We start from the raw sequence: 19135 nt of genomic DNA on the forward strand, positions 1-19135 counted from the left end.
ATGCATGCTGTACAACCTGGTCTCTATTGTGGCTGCTCAGCGCAATGCTTGCTTTAGATGTGCTTCATAACACTATGATGTGCTACAAATGCAAACAGGAGACCCATCTCCCTATATCCATAAGCCATCTCTGGCCTCCCTTGCTTCTGTCTTTGTGGGGGCAATCCCTGTGCCTGATGCTTCCCCTCCTGGACACGGGGAGAGCTCCCTGGTGCAAGGTGTGCACACCATCACTAGGGCACGAGGTGGTGTGCTCACCATTATGAGGTCACGTGATGTAGTCACTTCTGTGTCACGTGGGCGTATGCTCACTATACTCGTGCTCCCGCTCCAGACACAGCAGCGAGGCCCCTCTCCCCCCTCCGGGCAGGATGTAGTCCCGGCTGGGGGATGGCGGAAGGATAAGCAGGCGGCGCCAAACCACGCTGAGGCCCCAGTCGCAGGGCGCGGCGCCTCCTAGCGGGCCCGGGGCAGATCCCGCCGCCGGTTCCCCCTCTCGCGAGAGCCCCCGCCATCGGCAGGGTTATGTAACCTGATTCCCCTCCCCCTTCCCTTAAAGGACCCGCACCCCGAAGTGGAATGGGGTCTAGGCGAACAGGGCCCCATTGGGGCTCAGGCCCCCTCCCCCTCGGGGCGCGGCCCCCTCCCCTCCCGCTGGACAATGAGTCCCGTATGCTAATGAGAGTCTCGCGTCACTTCCGCTCTTTCTCGGCCGCCATCTTGGCCAGGGCAGGTTCTGGGCAGGAGGGACCCGGCTGTATTGTCTGCAGGGCGCCCAGGGAGCCCCCCCCTGGCCCGGAGCCTGACACCCCCCCTCCGGGGACCAAGCGCCGTGGAGCCGCCACCGCCCCCTCCTCCCGGGACCTGCTCACCATAGGCCACCCCCACACACACTCACCCCCCCGCCATCCAGCCCCCTTTGTCTCCCCCGCGCCGCCGCCGGCTCCGCTCCGCCCGCCCGCCCAGGGACCCGGGCGGCGCCAGGGAGGCAGCTCCGCGCATCCCCACCCCCAGCCAGAGGTGCCGGGGGAGCGCCTGCCCTCCCCTGCTGAGGAGAGCCCCAGGCAGGTAGGTGAGTCTGCGGGTCCGAGCCGGGAGGCGGCAACCCCCACCCCCCGATCCGTGCAGCGGTGCCGCTGCCTTTACCCGTAAGCACCGGGGCAGAGCCCCGTGCAGCCCTCTCCTCGGCCGCTGGGCAGGAGCCCCGTGCCGGCCCCGCACAGTGCAGTGTCCAACGCGATGCCCGCTGCAGGCAGGGGCTGCGGAGTTTGCGCGCAGCTCCCACCCCTCTCCGCAGCTGCACACATGTGGCAAAGACTTGCATGCACCGAAGAGACCAGTTCTTTCTCTGTGCTCTGGCCCGTTCTCCCGCCTGAACCGGCTGCAGGGACCGCTACCGGCTTCCCCTCTCCCTTGCCGGGGCCCGCACGGCAGATGCAGCCCCAGCCTCCTCCCTCAGTCCCTCCTCACCCCCGGCGGCAGGGGTTGCACATGGATGTGCCTCGAGGATGGCTTTCATTGCACGCTCTGCACTGGCGGCGGTGGATGGTGGGGTGAAGCGGGTGAGATGGATCAGTGAATGTGTGGATCCATCACCTCTAGCATCTCAGAGCTGTCTTTTAACATGCCGCCTGCCTGGTGAAGGTCCCTAATGGCAGAGTTGGCGCTGGAGAGTGGCCGGAAAGCAGTGCTGGCTGCGGTGCAATGAATGGAGACTAGAGCAGCCTACCCCCCACTAGCTAGGGTGTCTGTCTGCTGGAAAAGGCGCGATTCATAACTGGTCCACTGAGCAGATCAGTGGCTGCAGGCTGGAGTAACATTCACCCAGCTGCTAACCCTCCTCTTCCTCTCTCCATCTCGGGTCATAGCTACTGTAACCCATTCTCAGACAAAGGCAGGAGAAATTAAGCCACAAAATGTTGCTTACTGCCTCTGCCGTTCGTAGGTTGCACCCTCGTCCCCCACCCCATCATGTTGCTTTTCGTTCGTATTTGTAGTCTGAGTGGGTTTTAAGGAAAAAAAAAAGAGCACCAACATGAATGTGACTCCCATTTTTGTATGTTTTGGGGTTGGATTAAAGCTATATTGTGCATCTGGTTTATGGCCATGGAAGAAAAATACCAGCTCCCACCCAAAATGCACCGCAGCCAATTCGGTGGAAAGGAGAGATGAGTGTTCAAGTCAGTAGGGGGCGCATTCTCTGCACTGGGTAAGGTTGCTGCAGAGAGGGGGAAGGGCCCCAGATGCATAGAGAGGAGCTGCCACACAGCGCCTTCTACAGACCTGGGAAAATGGGCCTATCACTAAGTGCTCAGTTGCTCTTATGAGCTGACAGCATAGTAAAGGATTTAGTGAATAGAGCAGTGATTTAGAGAAAAATCTGATCACTTCAATATGTGTTTTGGAACTACAGTGACCAAATTGTGTTCTTGGCATCAAATTCTCAGTGCCATTCCCGATACTACTACTATGTACTTTCATTCAGTTCATAGTGCTTGATCAACTCTCTGCCACTATAATGATCTGAGATCACTTTTGAAGTTGACAGAATGCTTGTGTTCGGAAATCACACTGATTAAATGGAAAAATGAGAAAAGTAGAGCATGTGGATGACTTCTGTCTCTTTTGCAAGGCTGTACATGGACCTCCATGGAGAATGTAGTAATTGTATGAAAACTTGATTGTGGCTTGTGGTGCCATCTGCTTTATAAACTTGCATGGCTTTTTCACACATTCTGAATGCATGGCAGTAGTGATGTAGAAACTTTAAAAATGGTGCATTAGTAAAGCATTGAGTGCTTTATCTGTAGCCTGAGTAAGCTTGGACCACTGGGATTCTTCTATTATTTTGACTTATGATCTTGGTTTTAACGAAAATATTTGACAGACTTAAGAGCTTTGGCATCTTTTAGAAAAATATGACAGAACTTTCCTTAGTTTATGCCATGATGTTTCCATTAACTTTTTGTTTGTTAATATTTGAACGTTGATGGGGCGGAAGGGGGGGTGTTTAGATGAAGAAGTATTGTCACTACTTGTGCAGCACAGTAAGGTCTTCTTAAATACATTCAGATTGAATTGCCTGGCTCCCTGGTAGCAGCAGTGCCATTCAAGTAATCTGGGTCTTAGCTGGACTATTTGGAAAAACTGAACTTTCACTTGGGGAAAACGATAACTGTCGCAGCTATGAAGATTTACCAAGGTTTCATATCACAGTTACCATCCGTCTGGATGAGGCAAATGAACCATCCCCTTAAAACCAGTTGCTTTTAAAACAAAACAAAATTGATCAGTTAATGCCTTGTACAGTTTGTAATATATATTTACAGATGTTGGATAGCGATTACCAAATCCAACCAATATCTTCCTTACAATATGTAGTGAAGTTGAAGTATTATACAGAAATGGAAAGAAACATTCTGTTGCTACTAAAAATTGCCACTTGAGGCTGATTCATTGTAACATGGTTGTTAAATCTTTGCTGAAGATGCTTCCAGTATACATAAAGATAAGCCTTAGAATGGAGCTGTCTTTTTGACACACAGTTGATAACATGTTTCTACATAGAAATATTTGAGCAGAATATTAAGATTGTTTATACTTGTGAATTTATTACGCTTTATACAGGTTTTAACTTCTTTGCTAAAAGTGATTTTGACCTGTCCACAGTAATTTTTATTTATTTTTACATTTGGCTTTTTAGCATTTAACAGTGATTGACATGTTTAACCACTTCAAAGTTTACAGTCAGCTTTAAGAAGCTATTGCAATCTTGCTTTCATGTCTGAAACAGTTAACTGTTTAGTATCCAGTGTTTCAAATACTGACTCACATTTTATAACTCCAAGTCCTAGTGACATGAGAATGAACTACAGAAAACAACTTCAGTTTTTCCCCCCCATAATGCCTAAATTTACTTTAATGCCTAAATGTGTATTGGGTGAAGCTACTAGAATTAAAAAAAAAAAACATTAATGTAAGAGCATTTGTTTTAAATGTTGGGAGATAAATAGTGTTTTGAATATGTTTGAGGAAAATATGAAAAGTGGCTTGTATTTCCTCTAAGAAAAAGGGCATGTAGATTAAGAACAGAATGTGGTCGTACTCAATATGTTTGGGGCTAAGAGCCCTATTTTAGAAGAACTTCTAGGTTTCTTTTGAAAAGCGTGCTCTGCAGCATTAAACTTCAGCAGGTCATGAGCATGCAAACAAAATGGGTAAAGTTACTATATGTGATATCCAGGGAGACACAAATAACAGAAGCGTTTCACTGTATGCAGGACTAAAGGTACCAATTGTCAGAAGATGCCAACTCTCATATTATTTTGCATTAACTTACAATGGTGCCTTAAAAGAGCATTTTAATTGAGCATAGAAGTAATTCAGTGATAATATACTGTGCTAGACTCTCCACTTTATTAACTGACTCCTAAATTAGAAGGGGAACGCCAGCTAGATTTCTAAATAAGTGCATATATAAGCCCTCTCTGTGCAAGGTAAGCTGTGCTTCCAACATACACCAGCATGAATAAGGGATGGCTATTCCCCCAGCTTTAGTACATGAGAATAACTGCAGCCTTTGAAAATTCTATTAAAAATGTTATAAAGCAATACTTCTGACATGCATAGCCGTATCTCAGCGAGATGCGTATTGTCGGAATTAAGATAATGTGTACACAGCCTAACCCATAAATTTTATATGACTATTGTTTTTAATGGGGAAGGTGACATCTGGCTTGATTAGTGTAAAGGAAGAAATTGGAATAAATATTTGGGTAGGAGAAAAGACATGAGAAGTAAAGACTCTAACGTACTTATATTGGAGCAGCTCTAAATGAACAAACTGTAGCAGTCAGATTAGCAATTTATATGTATTAATAAAATAGGAAATTATCTTCACATTAATATTTGTTCACAAAGGTTGCAAGAGAGAACAAATCAAGATTAGACTATGATCATTCTCATCAGGATCTGAAGTCTTTAAGACATATACTTTAAATCAAATCCCAAAAAAGAGAGATGTAGTGAATAGCTGTTTGATTTAAATTGTTCACCTATTATGTGCTCTACCCAGAGATGTCCTTTGGTAGTCACTGGCCCCTTAGGATACTTGTGCCCTGTTTGTTAGCTCAGTTGAGTTGGCATTTCAGTTGTGTTAATGCTCATTAAGATGCAGGCTAATATGTTTGAAGGCATGTTAGTTGGCCTTTCAGCTTTCAAACATGTTAGCCTACATCTTAACAAGCATTAGGGCTTTTAAATCATATTAAACTAGGGCCTGGTCTACATATAGATTTTGTACTTGTATAATTGTCAGGTGTGATTTTTTTTTCCCCCATCTGACTGCTAGTTATACCAGTACAACCCCTAACATGGACACAGTTATACTGGTATATGTATATTTATATTGGTATAACTTTTTCCTGTTCGGAAAGATAAGCTATATAAATATAAGCACATTTATACAGGTATATGGCCATGTCTGTGCTACAGTGGCATAGCCACAGTGCCATAGGTATGCTGCTGTGACCCAGTTGATACAGGCTACAGTAACAGAAGGGATTTTTCTGCTGCTATAGGAACTGCACCTTCCTGAGTGATGGTAGGTAGGTTGATGGAAGCATTCTTCCGCTGACCTATGTGTATCTACATTGGGGGTTAGGCTGGCATAACTATGTCAGTCAGGGGAGTGGATGGCCATAGTTGTGTTGACCAAAGTTTTATGTATGGACAAGGCCTAGGGCATGATCCACACTTATATCAGCACAGCTACATTGGTCAGGGGTATGAGAGAACCATGACCCCGATCAACATAGTTATGCTTATAAAATCCCCAGCATGGACACAGGTGTATCAGTGGAAGAGTGCTTCTGTTGATGTACCTGACATTGTCTGGAGAGATGGTGTTCCTACAGAAACAGAAAAACTCCTGTCTGTGTATACTATGCACTAGGGGAATATGCCAACATAGGCTCTGCAGTGTAGACATAAACTAACTGTCCACACTAGTATGGATGGTTGTACCACTTTAAAGATACCAGTATAGGTAAAGGGATACAACTTCTGTGTTTAGATAAAATCTAACTTGACTGGACTAACATGATGTAAAAAACCCACCCTTTTGGGGAAATGGAATTGTTCATTCTGGACTTCGAAGAGAATCTTCATCTTGACATAAAATATCTAAAGATGTTCTTGAGATCAGATTAAGGAAACCAGTTTGTTTTTTACCTGCCCAAAGGCCATATGTTTTCAGAAAAAAATGTATATTGTTGACACCTGCATTGCAATTGAGATTGGAAGCCCAAATGTGAGGCCCACTTTTGGAGGGCGTCATTTTAACCTCACATACATTGGAATTTTTTGGATGTGTGACATTCGTTGGTTTTAAATAAGAGTGGAACAAATGCCATATTCTTCTGCAGTGAGTCACTGTCAGTTACGCCATTTATATCCTTAGTTTAAAAAAAAAACTTGGCATTAAAAGTGGTTTGGAAGAAAACTGATTTTGGCTGTTGGGTTCTAAACTTGTGTAATTGTGTTCCAGTGCACACAACGGACTTTATACGTTCTTGATTGAATGGATCAGCTGGCAAAATATGTATGTATTTTTAAGATAAAATACTATTAAGGTAATGTTTAAAACTTTAATTATTTAAAAAAATAAAAATAAAACCCCTCCAACTATCTCAACCATTGAAAGTTAACACTCTCAGTGGGTGGTTTTGCCTCATTGGGCCAATCATTTTAAATATGGGGGGCATGCTTTTAGCCAAGGCCTTTCAGTTCTGTTTCAGCTGTTCTCCTGTCCTTCAGTCCCCTGACTTCCAGCTGTTCTCTTGCCTTTACCCAGTTTTACCTGTTCTGTTGAAGCTGCTTGATTCCTGACATGACTCCAGAGCTAGCAGTTCTTTGCTGCTGCAGTGGAGCCAATTAACATTTTTTGGTATTGATGTGGATCAGTAACAGCAAGAAAGACGAAAAAGCGCCTTAAAACAAGTCTCTTGGTTACTTAGAGAAAAGTTTAAAATGCTTTTCTCTAAATACCTAAAAACTGTGTTGTATAGTTTTTGATTCCCACTGCTCCAACCATGAAGTCTTGTGAATATCAAAGGTCCATGAGCCAGCCCAAAGACAGCAGCTGAGGTGGATTAGTGCTGGAATCTAGTCAGGGAGTTGGAGTGCTTGGGAATTGTCTCGGTACAAAAGGGAAGAAAGATAAGAATATGTGGAGAGAGGAGTCAGTTTATAAGGTCTTGTCCAACCCCACAGACTAGTTACATTTTTGTTTGGCATACATATGGGGATTGGGGATGGGGGGAGAAAAAGCTGAATCAATTGTTACTTATTTAACCAGTTAAAATGTAAAAATAGCCTGTTAGCTAAGCTCTAGCCAACTGGCTAGTGTCTTATCAATTTAATATACAATACCTCCACTATCTGAGGAGTATATCACACACTGGCTGGGGTATTGACTAGATCAGGGATTCTCAAACTTCATTGTACTGCGACCCTCTTCTGACAACAAAAATAACTACATGACCCCAGGAAGGGGGAACTGAAGCCGACAGGAGCCCCGCCAACCCAGGTGGGAGGGCCAGAGCCAAAACCGGCCCTGGGCAGAGGGGCCAAATTCAAAATCCAAGGTCTTACGTCTCAGGCCAGGCACCTGTAACCTGAGCCCCACCATGCCCCTTGGGCTTCGGTCCCAGGCAGTGGAGCTTCAACTTGGGGGCCGGGCCTCAACAAATTTAAAGTCAACCCTTGCGACCCCATTAAAATTGAGTCATGTCCAGTTTGAGAATCACTGGAGTAGATTGTAACATGTTCCGGAGTGCATATCAATATATGCACACTTGTGCAGTGCTTTGCTACTCATCATTCACCCGCACACCCCAGCAATGTGTGTTACTGGTTTGGCACATCAGATCACCTGTAACAGCTTACATGTTTTGTTTCTGTATTTTAAATTTAGAAAGACTTCTGTGCCACTTTGTGCAGTAATAAATGTCTCTTTGTAAGCTCTTTAGATTCTTACCAAGTGTCAGAATGCTTCTTGGAATGCTCCAAACAGCAAGTCAGAGCACTTCAGGATTCCACATGGTTAGGACCCTACCAAATTCATAGCCATGAAAAATGCATCATGGACTGTGAAATCTGGTCTTTTGTGTGCTTTTACCCTATGCTATACAGATTTCACAGGGGAGACCAGCATTTCTCAAATTCAGGGTTCTGACCCAAAAGGGAGTTGCAGGGGTTCACAAGATTATTTTAGGAGAATCATGGTATTGCCACCTTACTTCTGCGCCGACTTCAGAGCTGGGCAGATAGAGTGTGGTGGCTGTTGGCCCGGCACCCAGCTCTGAAGGCAACACCCCGCAACAGCACAGAAGTAAGCGTGGCAATACCATACTATGCCATCCTTTCTGTACTGCTGCTGGTGATGGCTCTGTCTTCAGAGCTGGGCCTCTGGCCAGCAGCTGCTGCTCTCCAACAGCTTAGCTGTGAAGGCAGCGCAGCCATGAGCAGCAGTGCAGAAGTAAGGGTAGCGCAGCTCCTCCTACAACCTTGCAAACACCCCCCAGGCCTCCCCCCCACCTTTTTAGGCCAGGATCCGTACAATTACAACACTGTGAAATTTCAGATTTAAATGTCTGAAATAATGAAATTTGTTTGTTTATAAATCCTATGACCATGAAATTGACCAAAATGAACCATGAATTTGGTAGGGCCCTACATGTGATTAAGCTTCCAACAATATATTTTGCTCTGGAATTTTTCATATTAGTTTCATCCCGGAGGAGAATTACTTTTGAAATGTTGAGGAATATTCATTTAGCCTTTCTTTGCACTCATTGAACTGTATATCATGGTATAAGAAAATCATGACCCCTTTTGAGGCTTTATTACATTGAACAAAAAAGTCTTTAACAAATAGCCATGGACAAGTGAGAATGGCATAGTGAGCATGTGCAGTACATATTGATTTCACTGCAGCTATTGGTATGTGTGTGTGTTTGTGTGTGTGTATGTATATATAAATACCCGTGGCAATTTCAAATGCTCATTTTAAAGGGGCTGCTAGGTGTGGTGGCCTACCTTTTTGACCATTGGTGCCTCTAGTTTAGACATCCTGTACACTTACTTATATTGTGCTGTACAGACCAGACAACTTTTGATATTAGTTTCTAAGGCACATCAAAAACACAAAGCAGGAATCGACCTATTTAAATGTTTGCATGGTCAAATAAATAGATTAGCAACAAGAAACCTAAATTAATGTGACATTTTAGTTCAGATTTTAAACACCAGTCAGCAAATTCAAAGTTACGGTTCCCAAATAAATGAAAATTTGGCCATGTTGCACAGTTAACTAAAACATGAACATTATCAACATTACATATGCTTAGTAGCTGTTGGTAAGGCAATAGTTAATTCCTGTTCAAACTGTGCAGTTAGTGTACACACCCACTAGGTGGAGCTTCTGGCACCAGTGGAAAATTCCAGAAATCAAGAAAGAATGAAAAGTGAGAGTTAGAACAGAAGCTCTTAACCTTTTTCTTTCTGAGCCCCCCCCAACATGCTATAAAAATTCCACGATCCATCTGTGCCATAACAACTGTTTTTCTGCATATAAAGGCCAGGGCCAGTGTTAGGGGGTAGCAAGCAGGGCATGCATGCATCTGACGAGTTGGGTATTCACCCACGAAAGCTCATGCTCCAAAACATCTGTTAGTCTATAAGGACCCTTTGCAGCCACAGGACCCTTTGCTGCTCAAGCAGGGCAGTTGCCTCGGGGCAGCATGCCACAGGGGGCCCTGTGAAGCTAAGTTGCTCAAGCTTCAGCTTTAGCCCCAGGCAGTGGGGCTTTGGCTTTCTGCCCTGGGTCCCAGCAAGTCTAATGCCAGCCCAGCCTGGTGGACCCCCTGAAACTTGCTCGCGGCCCCCTAGTGGGCCCTGGAGCCCTGATTGAGAACCACTGAGTTAGACTCCCTGTCTGATGGGCAGCAGAAGAAACGAGATTTTTAATCTAAAAAGGGGAATGGAGAGGAAGAAATTTCAGCTACACTGTTGATACTTTGGTCATTAGAACCTTGGCTGTCTTTCATGAGAGTTCTTTTTGTATGATGGGAAGCTGGAGACCCTTACGCAAGAGCAGCCAACCTGAGGCTGGACTGTAAGCCCAAAGAGATCAGAGACAAACAGGGAACTTCTCAAGCATTTGCTGATTATTGCTGTTCTGTGGTCTTAGCCAGGGAAATGTAGAAGGCATAAAAATTTCCTGCACAGAGATTTTTATAGGTGTGCTGTAAAACCATGCTGTAGATAAACTCTCCATCCATTCCTCCCCAACCCCCGGGAATATATACTTGGTTATATAAACAGTTAACATGGGAAACTCAAGAACTTCACATTGGTCAGGGAAGCAGTGCTAACAGAGATTTTGTTTAGAGAGCCAGGCAACCTGAATTTTTGTGATTAGCTAATTTAAAATATCCAGTTTCTGATGCAGCATTTCTTAAATAGTATATTCTGAATATTTAAAAAATATATATTTTTAGGAGTTAGGCTTTCCAGTAGTGGGGAAACTGACTTAGTTGGGTGGGAAGAGGTGGGACCTGACTGTACGTAATGAAGTAAATGGTACAAAGTAAACAGACTGATCAAATAGAGAAATAATTGTTGCTTACTTTGTTCAGTTATAGTGATATTTGGTATTGAAACTGTAGCACATACAAAAATTTCAGAAGGTAGTGATGTCTTTTTCAAGTTTTCATTTTAGAAAAGCAGCTAGCATAGTCTCAGTCCTACAATGGACAGTCCTACACTGCATTTGGATTGTGATTAGACATACTGTGCTAGCTTTAATCTAGCTTGCACAGGTGCCAGTAGCAGTGAAGCCATGGCAGCATGGGATTCAGTGAGGCCTACCTGCCCATCTATAAATCTAGGTATGCACTTGGGTGTCTAGCCCACACTGAAGCCTATGCTGCCTATTCACTGCTATTGGTATCAGTGCTAGCTAGATTAAAGGTAGCTCGGGTATGTCTGAATGCACTGCAATTACATCTTTGATTGTAACATAGATATACATGTAGTTAGCGCCATCAAACTAATTTCAGGGCTTCACTACAGTGTTAACTCAAAGTATAACTCAGGTCACCCTTAACCTGACTCCTCTCCACATACACACATCTCTAGTTTGAGTTAAATCGTGCTTTGCTTGAGCTAGCTGGCCCATTAGGGTTGACGCTCAAGTGCTGCTGATGTTTGAGCTAGTAATGCAGTGAGGATGCAGCCACAGGCTACAGCTGGAGTTAGTATAATTCATTATCTGCTAATCCTCTCACTCTGCAAATCTGTTTGCTCTAGTTTGATGCAGTGTGGTTCAGTGTGTCCACTCTTGAGCTAGGTTAGCTTGAGTAGAGTAACTTGTTAACTGTAGCAGTGAAAGCAAGCCCTTGTTCAAGGATAGATCTACCATGACTGAACTCTTACCAACTGACAAGCTGAGTACAGTGTCTGTTGTTTGTGGTCGAGTGGGTGAAATAGGTATTGTCCATAAAGAAATTATCAAGAGTGTAGTGTGTTTAATATTGAAAACCAATATCCTTCATAGGTTTATAGCTGTTATTGGAAAAGTGAAACATTAGTTGTGACTTTCTGGAAGTGGTGTGCACCAGTAAATCCCATTGGATTCACAGGGAGCTGCGGGTGCCCAGTGCCTCTGAAAGTCATCTGGAGCTGTTTTACTACCATGTGAGGAGTAGTCTGACAGATTAAATGCTTCATTTTTCCTATAAACAAATGGTGACTGTGTCAGGATTTGAACTGTTTATTCCTCTCAGTGCAGGAACAAGGCTATGCAGAAGCCACACTTACCTTTTCAGGGAGGTGTCTGTGTCAGCTTTTCATTCTCTGCCACTTTTCTTTCTGGCTTCTGTCACTCTATTTTTTAACTCTGTGTTGTCCCTGACCCTGCTGTGTTTTTCCTTATTTTTATGTTGGCTTTCTCTCCCATCTCGCTCCATGCTATCCCCAAGGCTCGTAGTGCTGTCACTGCCTGCTCCTCAAATCCGCTTGGCTCAACTGCTGTGGAAGGTTCAGGTGCCAGTATTCCAGCTCCCTCCTGGTAAACAGGCATCTCCTATCATTCACCTTGTGCTGTGCAGAGCACAATAGGATACATGGCCGAATAGTCCATAGGCACAAGGAGGTTGCATTGAGGGAGCCATAGTTTAATATTTTCAGAATAGTATATTCAAAAATCTCAACCATAATGTTGTATTAATATAGTCTTTTATTCATTCTACTTTCATGGCTGGCTTCTCAGAGCATTCTATTTGAGCGTAATTAACTAAGTGGGTGTCTTGGAAATAGATCATATTTAAAATATACATGGACTAGTGAAGCATAAGAAAAAAGTGAAGTCTTATAGGAAACTAAGGGTATGGCTACACTTGAAATTTCCAGCGCTTTGAAGTGTGTGTGTAGTCGGAGCGCCAGCACTGGGAGAGAGCTCTCCCAGCGCTGCACGTAAACCACATCCCTTACGGGTGTAGCTTGCAGCGCTGGGAGCCGCGCTCCCAGCGCTGCGGCACTGATTACACTGAGGCTTTACAGCTCTGTGTCTTGCAGCGCTCAGGGGGGTGTTTTTTCACACCCCTGAGCACGAAAGTTGCAGCGCTGTAAAGTGCCAGTGTAGCCATGGCCTAATGTTTTTTACTGCTTTGAACAAGAAGCATGCAGCTGCAACCAGTTCTGATACATGCTGTTGTGTTGTACTTTTTATATCTAAACCAATAATTCCCTTTAACTCATAATACAATGTTAATAAAATGAGACTTTGCTATTTGGGAAAACTTTTATGCAGGATTTTTTAAATTCAGAAAAATGCCAGAGGCTTGATGATCATGGTTTGTACCTTGTAGAGTAACTAGTTTCGGTCTTTGGGGGTGGACTTGTTTGACCCTGGTACAGGTTGAAGTACCTTGCTTTGCTCAGTGGTCACATCTTCAGGTTGATGTAGTAATTGTCACTGATGTGCTCCAAACAGGCCTCAGCCAGACAGGTAGTTTTATATAATTGGTCTTCAGGTGGGAGAGAGGAATATGAGGTGATCTGGACTTGACAGAAGTGCAGAGGACTAACTGACCATTCTGTCCAGTCCTCTGTCAGAAAAGAATCCAGTATGGCAGGGAAATAAATTTATTGTTCATAGTAAAAATATTTTTCAGATAAAATAACTCAGTTCCTCCAATCTTAGTCAATAGCCCAGTTTACTAGTATGTACTGTAAATCTCTTCTTTAGAATATAAATTTTGAGGTTTTTAAAACAAAAGTTAAATTTTAAGTCTTTCCTTTAAACTTATGTATTTAATGCATTCTGTTGTTGTGTCATATCAGCCCATTAAAGTTTTATTTCTATAATAAACTTAGTCCACAAATTTCCAGAAACTTAATCCAGTTTCTGTAGTGGTACCAGTACTTTATTAGGATGTAGATGTTATCAGAAAGTCCATGAAACTATCACTTGAATCAAACAACTCATAGAGGAAAATCTGGTAAACTTTTTATCCTCTGTCTGACAAGCTTTAATAAATTATGGTCAACTAAAAGATACTTTGGAAGCTTTGATGGATTTGTTCACTCCTGGTTCCCTACACTGAAGTTATCTGCCACCTTCTGCTTCAAAACCTGCCTAAAATAGAAGTACCTTGATTCTTTTGTTAGCATGAATGAGTGAGATGAATTAAAGTGCAGCAAATGGATTATAGAACATAGTTTAATGCATTCCAGCACCCAGCATAATCTACGTCACATCTTAGTACCAGCAGATACGAACCTGAATGAGACTTCTCATCTGAATCTTGCCCTACTGAATGTATTTCCTCACGGTTGTGGTTGACAGCCGTATTACCTTGGGCTATATGATCTCCTAAGACCCTAGATTGCAAAATGGGTCTATATTTGGGTAGAAATCCTCCAAGGAGAAAACAGGTACAGTTGGTGACTCAGTAGGTGGCACTTCACCTCTTCATCTGAAATGCATCATGGCTGTGGAGGGCACTGTCATGCTGAAGGTGCTGTGTTTCAGATGAGATGTAAAACTGGAAGCCATAACTGCTTATGAGATCAAAAGATGGCATGTGAATAGCAGTGTTAGTTCTGTATCCTGGTGGAATTTCAATTTGGGTAATTAAGTTCTGAAGATCAAAATATTCTACTGTAGTGTCAACTAGAGGAATTTTTTGCTTAAAATTAAAACCTGCTAAAATGTTTTGTAACATTTTCAATGGAGGAAGGCAGCTGGGTTCAATTCCAGCAGTTAGTTGCTCTATTTAAATAGTGATACCTGTATGTTTGGTTCATAATGGGCATTAGTCCTTCACGATGAAACATAATTTATAAATGTAAGACTTACCCTTATTACATTCTTATCTCTTGTCTTTAACACTTTGTTTTGTACAGCAGGATATGAGCCTTCTCCTATGTCCGGGCTTTGGCCTCACACAGTAGATGTAATATAATCGCTGAGGTGGGCGTTCTGCAGGAGAATTATTTTTGGAGGCTTTTGCATGAAACTTGTCCAATGAGTCTGAGACATCCAAGCACCATTAATTTTGGAGGTAAATGCCTCATAATATGTACTGAATAGAAATGGGAAGAGTTTGAAGTGTGGGCAAAAAAATTGAGGGAATGGGTCTGAATGTGTAGAATTTGGAAATTTTACACTTAAAGGAACACCAACTTGAAATCTAGATACATTTTTAAGAAATAAATTTTCAGGTACTACACCTGTGTTTGAGTCACCCTAACTGTTTTCTTGGTTTTATAGTTAATTTACTGGCTCTTTAAAAAAATGTTTTCTCTTGTGTATAAACACACACACAGAAGGGGAAGCTGATTATACAGGGAAATGGTGAAACTGATTATATCAAAGCACTGTCATGGACAAAGTAAAACAAACTGGAAGAAATATATTCATCTCAATTGTATAGTAAACTTAGCTATCATTGTGATGCATAGATAAAATAATCCTGAGAAAAATGTGATTGAGTGTCCCTTTAAGTGAAGTTATTCCTTAGAGTTTTACAAGGTATATGTTACTTTTAAATCACAACTTCATTGTTTATAACTCATTGGAAGCTTGTAAATGAAATGTTTAAAAACATTTTCAATCATTTGCACATAAATTTAGCTAAATGAAAAGTTAGCTAAATAGCTGGACTCTGTATAATGGGAGAAAGGGGGAATAGAGAAGGTCACTTATTTAAAAGGAAAAAAAAGAATTACTTTCTAAACGGATAGAAGGAAAAAAGTAAAATTTTAACTCTACCAACCTTTATAGCAGCCTTATTCAGTTTTATGTAATATTTAGATTAGTCTAAGGTTTCTTCATAATATCTGTTGGAATAAAATCAAAGTACTGATGAAATGCTAAAAATAATGTACACTGAAAATTGTATTGAATGAATAAAGTTTGAATTAGTAAACAACAATAATGTAGTGCTGGTTTACAGCCAATGGAGAAATTAAATCTGATTTAAAGATTTGTAGTTTGAGAATTGCGCTGATGCTTGTCCTGTATGCTGATTGAATCCTGGTTGTTCTGTTAAGTATTTCTTGAAAAATAAATCCCCAGCAGAGAAACTACTCAAAGGAGAGGGTGCTGCAAAGTGAAATGTAACACAATCAGTTAATAGAAGAATGCACATAATTTGATAAACAGAGATTATCTCTCTCCACTTCTTTATTTGAGTGAAGCTGGAAGTTATTATAGATGTTAACAAGGGCTTGTCTACACTGCAGTGTTGTCAACAGAACTTTTGTATTTCACGAGTACTTAAAAAAAGATCCCCTCCTCCCCCACGAAAGACAAAAGTTTTGCCAATGCAGGCTGCAAATGCTGCTCACGGGGCTGGAAGTATTTTGTCGGCACTTAGCGTTTACACACGCTGACTTTTAGTGACAAGGCTGTGTTTTAGCCTTGTCTACACTACGCAGCTTTTAGCAACAAGCCCCAGCCATTTCAATTATGCTTGACTTTTTATGCTAAAATACCTTTGTCACTAGCATTTTTGATTAACCCCCACCAACTTTGGATTAGTATGTATCTGCTGTTGTGGAGATGACAGGAAAAGACCACATAATGTTAAATAACATAACATGTGAGAAAGTGGTAGGCTTTTTTAAAATTCACTATAAAAACCTGGAGGTCTTTTTCTAAAGTAGATCAGTTGGGGTATATAACCTTTTGAATGTTTATATTATGATGGTATAGTCTGCATTGTACTTTGGCAGACACAGCAAAAGCCCCTGCCCTGAGTAGTTTACAGCAGATTTAACTAGATAAAATTCAGTCATCTAGAAGAGGTGTTACCACAGACAGGTTCATAAGAAGTTAGTGATGGAAGGATAAGTGAAAAGTGGAGTTTAAGTAGAGGGAAGATATTTTTGCACAGGAAAGGGGAGGTGTTCCAAGATTAGAGTCTGTTATGAAATAATAGACTATTGTCAAGTTTTCTCTGTAGGAGTGGTTGTGGAGCAAGATGGAACATTGCATGAGACCAATAGTGTCCATGGGCTGCACCTCCATATTAAAGGTGAGGGTCTCAGAGACTACATTTTAAACTACATGAGTTGCACTTAGTTTTGGGCTTTAACTTGGGGCATCCAATGTTGAACTTAGTAATTCACCTGTCTTACCTGCTGGAATGTCTTCACTGAGTATTTAGGCCACAGATGGATTTTGAAGCTGAAGAGGTGCAACTAGAAAAGCAAAACTGAGACATTTTTCAAAATGTGTAAAGATTTAGAGCAAGGTCTTTATATTATAGCTGTAGTAGTATAAATTTTTTCTGTGGTCTCTTTTGCTGTTCTGACCTTTTAAAGTGCAGGTGTTAAAATATTTGCAAATACGTTAAGTGTGAAGCTGGGAGACAAGCTTTCAAATAAAAATCCATCTGTTCAAAAAGTTTGGTTGTAGTGGTGCCTCTTATTGTCAAAAATAGCTTGATGTCATAGTGCATCCCAGGGAAATGTCAGATTTGTTTTTCTTGTGTTACTAAGTAACTTGCTTATAGAAACATGTTTTCTTAGGTAAATAAGCTGGGATTTATTCTAACTCGGAATAAGTCATCTTTACATTAATAAGATGTACAAGATTGACTTAGTACAGGTGCATATAGATTACTCTTTGTGTTATTCCCAGAAAACACAGTTGGGCAGAGAAGACTATTAGGACATACAAGTGCTTGCAAACTTGCCCATCTCTTGGGTACACATAGATCCGATACTTTCTTGTGTAGTTCATCGCACTATTCCATGTCATTGAAATGCTCAGAGTCTCCCTTAAGTTTCCATATGTACAAGAGTAAAATAGTCACAGCATAGAAAGGAAGGATCAACGAAATATGTTCATAGAAAGAGTCAAAATTATGTACATATAATTTGTAATGTCACCCAGAAGCATAGTTATTGCTTTTCATGTTGCAGCCTCAATTTTGGGGAGGGAAAATAACATTTTAGTGAAGTTGTCCTTAGTGTGAAGTTACCATTGTGCACTTTAAAAATATATATATATATATATATGTATCTAAGAGAGTCAGTATTTTTAAATGATAAGTTTAAGAAGTGTTGCAGTGTCTCATGAAGTATCCTTTTAATTGGTAGAAATAAATAGCAATGCACAGTAGTTAAGCAAGAAATTGCTTTCCCCTTGTTTAAAATCACATTATTTTTAAGTCTCGTGATTTTTTTTTTCTATCTAGTATTACAAAAATGACTTGCAACATTAATAAAATCTCAACCGTGCACTTGTGAGCTGGCAAAGGAATTGAGCTTGAGGAGAATCTGGCCCTCTGGAGTGCTCAGTTTGATACTCAATCAGTTTAAGTCCTCTGCTGTTTCAAAATATAGAGCCCTTTAATAAAAGGATGGTACCTTGTGTAAGTTTGATGTTTGTTTGCTCTCCTCTTCACAGCTTGGGATGTTGCTGTGTTTATTCTTGCAGGACTGGTGGGCTTCTGTGCTACTTAGGGGATACTGACAACAGAGAACACTTTTCAAGAGGGCTCACGTTAATGCGTCATCCATGGAACAATACTCCTTCTGAACTGATAGTAAATAGTAACACAGCAGTGATAGTTTGGAAAGACAGGAATTCAGAAATGAATTAAATTCCATCTCATCTTCCAGTTTTCTGTCTTCACAGTAATTGACTTAGGGCTGAAAATTTAGTCTCAGATTTTCAAAGCCACCTAAAGAATCTTGACATCCAAATCCAGTTAAAATTAGTGGTGGCTAGGCATCCAAATTATCTAGGCAGCTTTGAAAACCTCAGCCCTAATGTCCAAATTAGCGATTGCCTTTAATTTTTATTTGTTCTTTAACGTTTGAGATTAACTCATAAGTAGGTGAGAAACCGTAGTATTATTGCTGTTACGTTGCATTGTCGTGTTTTTCCTTAAATATGGTACCATACTAGTTTTAACTTCTACAGAACATTTTATTATAGCATTAGATATTTCCAGATAAACTAGCTAAAGCAAGGGAGGGCAAACTTTTTGGCCTGAGGTCCACATTGGGAAATAGAAACTGTATGTCAGGCCATGAATGCTCACAAAATTGGGGTTGGGGATGTGTGGGAGGGGGTGCAGGCTCTGGGTTGGGGCTGAGGATGAGGAGTTTGAGGTGTAGGAAGGTGCTCTGGGCTGGGACTGAGGGGTTCAGAGGGCAGGAGGGGGATCAGGGCTGGGGCAGGGGTGCAGGTTCCGGCTGGGGGTGCGGGCTCTGGGGTGGGGCTGGGGCTGAGAAGTTTGGGGTTCAGGAGGGTGCTCTGGGCTGGGATCAAGGGGGCTGGAGAGTGGGAGGTGGATCAGGATTGGGGCATGGGGAGAGGCTTGGGTGCAGGCTTTGAGCGGCGCTTACCTCAAGCGACTCCTGGAACCATGTCCCTTCTCCAGCTCCTACATGTGGAGTGGCCCCCAACCTTCAGAGCGGGGCCATGCGGCTGCTTCCGGGAGCCACGTAGTGCTGCCCCTTCCCTGGCACCCTAGCTGGAGTGCTGGAACAGGGCTGAGCTGCATGGTGCGGCCCCCGACCCAGCGCCCCGGCTGGAGTGCTGGAGCAG

The 19135-nt window shown here is 42.3% G+C and overlaps 1 protein-coding gene across 8 annotated transcripts in view; it reads left to right on the forward strand.

The window, feature by feature from the left end:
* Positions 1-718: 718 nt before the first annotated feature.
* ADNP (activity dependent neuroprotector homeobox) overlaps positions 719-19135 on the forward strand; it is a 44507-nt gene continuing 26090 nt past the window's right edge. The window contains exons 1-3 of one of the 8 annotated variants that reach the window (XM_030533723.1): positions 719-1072; positions 14473-14630; positions 16536-16607. In XM_030533723.1, coding sequence (XP_030389583.1) covers positions 14594-14630; positions 16536-16607 — 109 coding nt within the window. In that variant the 5' untranslated portion in view covers positions 719-1072; positions 14473-14593. Of the gene's footprint in view, positions 1073-6583; positions 6602-14472; positions 14631-16535; positions 16608-19135 lie in introns of those variants that run through there. The other 7 variants (XM_030533724.1, XM_030533720.1, XM_030533722.1 and 4 more) reach the window with 7 other exon arrangements.

Source organism: Gopherus evgoodei, chromosome 14, assembly GCF_007399415.2.
Source record: "Gopherus evgoodei ecotype Sinaloan lineage chromosome 14, rGopEvg1_v1.p, whole genome shotgun sequence".
In the NCBI taxonomy this organism is placed as follows: domain Eukaryota; kingdom Metazoa; phylum Chordata; order Testudines; family Testudinidae; genus Gopherus; species Gopherus evgoodei.